The sequence below is a fragment of the Buceros rhinoceros genome, unplaced genomic scaffold, assembly GCF_000710305.1.
Source record: "Buceros rhinoceros silvestris isolate BGI_N320 unplaced genomic scaffold, ASM71030v1 scaffold385, whole genome shotgun sequence".
In the NCBI taxonomy this organism is placed as follows: Eukaryota; Metazoa; Chordata; class Aves; order Bucerotiformes; family Bucerotidae; genus Buceros; species Buceros rhinoceros.
In genome coordinates this window covers 6,630-14,597 of record NW_010413185.1, presented here as the reverse complement: position 1 = coordinate 14,597, position 7,968 = coordinate 6,630, and the positions used below count along the sequence as shown (strand labels likewise).

The window sequence follows — 7,968 nt, the reverse complement described above, 5'->3', positions numbered from 1 at the left end:
CCTCTTTCCCAGCAGCAACCCACAGGGACAGGGAAAAAAAAGGGCAATTAAAAAGATGTCCCTAACAGTCTCTGTACACACTAGGGCAGGGTCAGTCTTCTTCATCACTTACAAGAAACACTTGATTTCATAAACATCCCCATAAACTAAATTGGTTAAAAGTTTGCTTTTATGATGAAATCCAGAAAAGTCTCTAGATGATATACAATTCAAATTCCATTCCCTCTACTATATGTATAATAAATCAAACTGTCCCAGTAAATGACATACTGAAAAGCTACAGAATTCACCGTATCTGAGAATGCTGGCTATTTAGTTCACTGGCACATGACCAGTCTAACCTACTATGCTCGCAAGCTTATAAATTAGTATTTAAGCTTCCAGCATGTCTTCCATCAATAACAGAAAACCTATAACTTGGGTACCATTCAAAGTTGAAAAAAGGTATTGTTCTCAAGAGCTACGTCACCTTCTAGACTTAATTTCCACTTCTGATCAAGGAATTATTTAGAAGGGATGGGGGGGTGGGGGAAGTTGTTCTACATGATCTGCCCTCCTGTGTTAGTCATTCAGTTCTTGAAGAGCAGCCACCCGACCACACTGATGAACAGAAGCATGAAGACATCTAAAACATGATATGGGTCACTTCTGCTTCTTAGAAAAACTTGGGTTTCATTTAACTCGCAAAAGATTAATTTTGTCAAATTCTGTTCTTTAACTGGAAAGAGAGCAGCTATATCAACTTCCACCACAGACACAAGGTCTTCCTGCTAATACCTACTTCACGACAGTAAATGACCTCCATTACTGCTAAGCTCCTATGAGCTGCAGTGAGTAGTAAGACCTGTGGATAGCTTATACCTTGATTCACTGAATTAACAGAAAACTTCCTAACTGTGCTATAAGAGCAGCAACCTGCTCAGTCTAACTCCACAAACCAGCAACCCACCCACATCTGTAGTTTAGCAATCATTCTTCATGTATACATCCTAAGATGATTTCAGCATAACATTCATTAATTTGACCCATACCCTTTGCAGATTGTGAGAGGGTCATAAAGAGTTACTTCTATCTCTGCTCAAATATATTATCAGTATCATCTGCAAAGAACCTTCTTGTCTTCTCCAAACATGTAACTGTTTGTCAGCTCCATTCTGTTACTCAGGGGCAATTACAGAGCAAACTCAGAGAGTTTAAGACTAAATCTATCTGAAGAAACCACTTAGATCCAGCTCAAACTGGATTCAGGCCAAGACATGAACATGAGACTGCTTTACTGGTCCAGATATAGCCATTGTTCTTATCAACAGAACAGACATCCATTCTCACCAGTACTGCTGATTATGAGATGCTCAGTATGAGAGAGACATGGACGTGTTACAGTGGGTCCAGAGGCCAGCCACAAAAATGATCAGAGGGATGGAGCACCTCTGCTATGAAGGAAGGCTGCGAGAGTCAGGGTTGGTCACCCTGGAAATGAGAAGGCTCTGCGAAGACATTATTGCAGCCTTTCAGTACTCAAAGGTGACCTATAAGAAGGATGGGAACAGTCTTTTTAGCAAGGCGTGTTGTGACAGGACAACAGGCAATGGCTTTACACTAAAAGAAAGTAGATTTAAACTGCATATAAGAAAGGAATTTTTACAATGAGGGTGGTGAATCACTGGAACAGGTTGCCCAGAGAGAGGTAGATGCCCCATCCCTAGAAACTTTCAAGATTAGCATAGACAGGGCTCTGAGCAATCAGATCTAGTAAAGGTGTCCCTGATCATTGCAGAGTGGCTGGACTAGATGACCTTTAAATGTCCTTTCCAACACAAAACACAATTCCATGCTACCATCTTTCTCAAGAAGAACATTGCAAATGTTCTTGCATTTTCTGGGCAGATGCCTCTAACAAGCAGTGACTTCAACTCACAAAAATCAATGTGTTTGTTATATACACAAGTACTTGTACTGTTTAAAGGACATAAAACCAATTGCTACCAATATCCACCACACACAGTCAGACAACTGGTAACTCACCATAAAAAGAGCTTAGTACTAAAAAAAGCTTAATTTGTGCTGAATGATGTGTGATATAAACACTAAAGCTGAGGAACAGATGCAACATTGATGAGTAATAACTCTGGTTTAGGCCTGTAAATAACACTGGACAACAACTGATGTCAATATAGCAGTAAGAAAAAGAACAGAAGACAAACCCATACTCAAAACCAATTTAAAAAACAAGAGAGAAGAGGTTCTTAGACAAAAAAACCCCCAACTATCTCTGAAGTAAAGCACTGAAAATGTCACAATCCTGAAAAGTTTGTTATGTGGATGGGCTTGTTTCAGGCCTGCTTTTCTCAAAGCTTCTGTCACTCAAACGTACTCGTGCATGTACGAAATTGCATATTCAGAACACTGTATAAGTTCTTTGGATTGAAGGCATGTAAAGACAGTACCTTGTTTCATGCATAGGTTTACAAATACTCTTGAACTCTGCTCAAACCAGGCTTTCAAAGAAGTATTAGTGAGCCATGCCTTCCACTCCTCCATTTTATCTATGGGACCTAATACCATTTTAACCAAATCACCTCCTCAGTCCAATTATTTTCACCTTTATCTCTTCAGCTTGCTCAGAGCAATCAAATAAGCTGCAGCATGGAATCTTCACTGCTTTAAAAACTGGACAGAATGCAGTCCATTCCAGTTATTCATGGAGCAGCAAGCATGATACATTTGTCCTTTGCTGGCCCTCTCAACTGATTTCGATGAGCACTTTACTCCTTCCATGATCTAGGCATGGGTTATGCAACATACTGTTCAAAGGTCTAAAATAAATTGTGGTAAATAAATCTGTGCTTCTGGAAAAAAATTTAACTCTTCAAGAATGAAATCAAGAGTGTAAGAAACACCTATCTATCATTTCGGTATTTCCTAGGTCTTGCCCTGCTTAACATAAATAGGTAACAACAAATATATCCAAAACCAAAATATACCGAAAACACGTTTTTCTAGATACAATTCTAACCCTACTGAAAGGCCAAAACCAACTCTCTGTTACCATACTGCTTAATGCACTACAGAATATATTCATAGTGAGATCCTACACAGAGCGGAGGGAAAAAAGAATCGGAAGGATCAGCACTCAGCAAACTATCTTTCTGTAGGATACACCAATGGTAGAGTAGCTCTAGCGATGCAAGGCAAGTTTTGTGCAGAGAATTATGCTTTTTTTTTTTCATAGACAAATTGATGTTAGTGTAGAGATGGGCTTTCATACGTACTGTCTAAAAAAAAAAAAAACCCCAGCCTCTGTATGGGTAATTCTTACCTATCATCTTGCATGACTGCATTCTTACCAGTGGACTATGTCATAAGCTGTGTTAGATCACCAACAGTTTCAGACAAATCGAGTAAGTCATGAGCTATATGAATACCCAAGAAGAAAGAAAAAGCAAAGAGACTTGGTTTGAAATCGATCATTGTTATTCTCAACCAAAAAACTATGAACACATACTGCAGTCCCGCCATCTCAGAATAAGGACAGTTCTTTCAAGACCTACAAAGAACAGCAAGAACGTTTTGTGTCCTTTTGATACATTAATGCCAAATTGCATCTTTTGATTTACTTACTGAAATGTGGCTCTGTCCTTGCTTTCAGATTTAAAACCAAAACATTAAATTCATGAACTCAGCTTAAATCAAATCAGCTTTTGAGTCCCTTAGATTGCAGACAGCTTGAAATAGTAGCCCACAAGTAAATGTGTTATCTTACTTATTTTAATGAACTTTAATTGTGATTAAGTATCAATAGCAATAATTATTGCACTGCTGATCACTTTTAGAAGAAATACGTGCCAAAGACCCCAAAAGCCTCCCCGTAACTTCCAAAATATCCAGCTGTAGCCAATGAGTTAATTCAAAAATTTTAAATGCACCATAGCTTTACCAAAAGATGCACAGGATGCAGTATGAAACAATAATGTGCATCACTGTTTTCCTGAAAGGAAATAAATAAAAAAAACTTCAAAAGGAGGATTTTGGTTTAGTTGTGTACATTGTATAGTTTTATGCACATTAAGAGTGATAAAATTTTGGTTGGTGGGCTACAGACAAAAATGTATAAGGATAGCAACTACAGCAAGAACAAACGAAAACATTAAGGATGGTCTCAAAAAACATTCCACTGAAGTACTAAAAAGACCAAATATCTTGCTTTGGCTTTGTAGTTCATGTTTTCATTGCCTCAGTCAATATCATCTTTGATTTACGGTTTTCCATATTGTACTATCACTTAATTTACTGAATATGAGAATTCAGTCTGTTAGTAGAAACAAAATACATATCAGGAAATTATCAAGATTTTAGAAATGGTTCATGAAAGTTACTAGAAAAAAATTAGATGTTGATATAATCAGTTATCTGCAGTAATTTACAAAAATTCAGTAATGAACCTAAAAAATGTTTTTATTGGAATTCTTAAAAAAATATTAAGCACAGAGCATATTTTTGTCTCTTACAACAAATTCAGTATAATCATTCCAACTATTCATCTATGTAAGTAATTTTAGGGAATGGATGATCTTTTTATCTTCCAAAACTACTATGCAATTCCTAAGATAATTTTTATTTTAAAATTGTTCTAAATTGTTTCCAAATCAGATGCTTCCAAATAGTTAAAAAAAAAAATCATATTATCATTCCAGGGTTTCGTCTGAAGGCAACCAAAGCAGAACACACAGCATACGGCATCAGCTCAGTACTAGAAGGCCTAGTACTAAGAGAATAACCCTGAGGTTAGAGCAGTAATTTGCACAACTCTCAGACTCTTACTACTAATCCAGAATTACTACTTTTTTGAAGACAACTAGCAACTTCACTGATTGCACGTAGTACTTACACTACATAAATTATTACTTTAATCGGGAATAATTTACATGTACTCACAACAAAGCCTAAATTACTTCTGATCCAGATTAGGAACCTTTCTCTATCGTTACATGACAAAAAGAACTGCACATAGTTTACATGCCAAGCACGTAAGCAGCGCAACAAAAAGGGCAGGAATGAGATAGAAATCCCAAATTATTATTTCTACATTACAAAAAAGGGTTGGTACTAGAGAATAACTGTATTGTAAATTGTCATCTTAAAAAAATTGTAAGATTTACCTGTTGAACAAGGCATCTGGAAATTGGGGTCATTGCTATCCAAAACAGGCAAACAGAACTGGGCACTTGCAGATCCTAGCATAGGATCCTTATCGCTGAGCATGTTCTTCAGCGAATCCTCTAAGACATTTTGACTTGCACTAAAATCCTCACAGACTTCATTCTCCAGGTTGGATTCTAGAAATAGGGCATCATCTAAGTGTTCAGTAGGAATTAAATGATTAAATGTATCAACTATATCCATGAAGATTCCTGTGTCTTTCAGCCCTATAGAAAGACAAGAAACATACCATAAGAAAATAAGCTACAAATTGTAAAACACCTAAGAAACCAGCAAATTGTTTTGGCTGTTGTGATTTATAAAGAATGCTTAAGGTATTTTAGAATTGTAACAAAAAAAAAAAAATCTGCTTATGGCTTAGTAGAGCCCACTGCATATCTACAAAGTAGATTTTATTGCTATTATTATTTATTTTGTTATTATTTTTTAAAAGAAATCCCATGCTAACCCCACTCTGCTGTCAGCAGAGTGCTGCCAATTCTTCAGTGTGTGTAAAACATGGGTAACTAAAACACCTCCTTTCTGAAATTTGTTTAAACCTTAACCAACCTAAGAGGATGGGACACCAGAGGGAAGGAGAAATCAAGAACAAGTGAACCTGGTTAGCAGCACTATAAGCACACATATTTCTTCACCTTTAAATGTAAAAAATGTAAGGTCAGCTTTCACTAACCTCAAAGAAGCAGAGAAGGCTCACGAGCCTGACAACCTAGGCCCAAAACAGAGAACTCTTCTGTTCACAGAGGAACTACCAAGTACTTCATAGCAAGTAGTTTTAGACAGCATGGCCTTATCTCTTATTTTTCACCTATCATTAACTTCAGTAAAGTTACAGAAATTCTGTATGAAAATCTGACCTCAATCAAGTACGTGGGAATTCTGAGCTGACTTCAAGTGGGCCAGGAGCCCTTTAGAGACTTCCATTTTGAAAAAGTTTATGTAGAACTCAAGCAACTGTGTTCAGAGATGGCACCTCCATTGTGCAAGAAGGGATTCCTTATTTTCTAGATTACTTCTTCACAAAATAACAGAACGGCAACTACTGCAGCAGATTCAACTAGTAAGAATGTGTAACTACACAACAGAATGGAAAAAAGGTCAGCAAAATGTTCCTTCAGAGGTTCAGCATTATATATACTTGAGTGAAGTGAGATGATTACAATAAATATGATCAGAGGCAAGGAAAACGGTAGTGGGGTACCTGTCTGCCTTAATTTGGCACATACAAAGCTGTTCAAGCTTTTGGAAATAAGAAAAATGACATACACTTTCTTCTATTCCTTCCTTCATCATCCTCCTCCCATATACTAGATAGGATTTTCTTTTTTTTTTTAATGGATGCATTAATCTAAGGACATGGAAAAGTGACAGTTTCTAATGCTTGAATTGTTTTCTAGATCCCTATTCCAGCAACCTGCCACTAAGTAAATCCAGTACCTACTCATTCTTCTTACGCACATTAATGGGACATTTCTGTTTCAGCTATCAACATGGAAAATCCTAGACATACACATTAAGAGCTCTGCTACAATTTCAACCCTATTTATGCAATTTATTTAATTTCACAAATTTACAGAAACTACAGGTAAGCATGAAAAATGTTTCATTCTGGGGTTTTTAGTTTGGTTTTCTTTTGGTTTTGGTTTTTTAAAAAAAAAAAAAAAAACAAAACAAAACACCATGACAGTCTTTCTTCTCTCATAGGGCAGCTCAGAACATCACAATGGTCAGGTATCGCACTTGCAGAGCACGGTGCCTTTACAGTATCTACACACTGATCATGACAAAACAGCCTAATACACAACATCCTTCTGACCAAACAGCCAGCAAAAAGGAAAGTCAGGCCAAATCAGGTGCATTTAGTAAACAGGTCTTAAAGTAGCAAGTAAGTTATAATTTGAAAGCTCCCTCATCAAAAAATGGGCTATGTTTATCAAGCAATAAAAAACACATATGCATCTACATACACACCATGCCAAGTAGCATCTAGAGCAGTCCACACTCTTTTTGCAGATGTCAAAATAATTTCCAAATCAGGCAACAAATAGAGCAGCAAACTAACAGAGAAAGTGCTATGCTGCATGGTATAATGTACGTTTATTAGGCCGCAAAGTTACATCAATCTCATACTATACAGGATAAACTGCAAGAGCTACTCAAAGAAAGCAAATAATTATAAACACCCCAACCCAATGCTTTAAAACTCCTTCCTGCAATGAGAGGTTTTTTCTTATTGGCATCACATGAGCACAAGAGTAACAGACATGGGATAAAATGATGGTGACCTGACACTAACAAGTGCCAATGACACTATAATAGAATCACCACGAATTATTCTAAGAAACATTTTGTAAACAAAATTGTAGAGTGGCAGTGGCTTTGAAATCATTTACAATAATATATCTCGATTTTTTTTTCTAGATAGGAGGGGAACATTTATAAACTTGTTACTCAAACATTGCTGTTACCAAAGCAGTGCCAAGCACTTCACTGAGAGCATTATTAAGTAACAAAACACAAGCAGAATGTTAGCTCTTATTACAAGAATCACTGCTGACAAATTAACCTCTGTCTTCAGCAATGGGATGAAAAAGATTACTCACAGTTTTGCAAGACTACTACCAAGCCAACCAAAGCATTAAAAGCAGCACAAAACAACCAACTGTCAAAGCAACTGCAGATGCAATGGCTGCAGCCACCTTCACCAATATCTAACATATCTATTAGAGAAAATTCAAGAAGAATTTT

At 36.7% G+C, this 7,968-nt stretch overlaps 1 protein-coding gene across 1 annotated transcript in view; it reads right to left on the bottom strand.

Annotated features, from left to right (window-relative positions):
• PHF3 (PHD finger protein 3) overlaps positions 1 to 5,403 on the bottom strand; it is a 41,087-nt gene extending 35,684 nt beyond the window's left edge. Inside the window, exon 1 of the mRNA XM_010136617.1 lies at positions 5,160 to 5,403. Coding sequence (XP_010134919.1) covers positions 5,160 to 5,403 — 244 coding nt within the window. The remainder of the gene's footprint in view (positions 1 to 5,159) is intronic.
• Between the last annotated feature and the right edge of the window lie 2,565 nt (positions 5,404 to 7,968).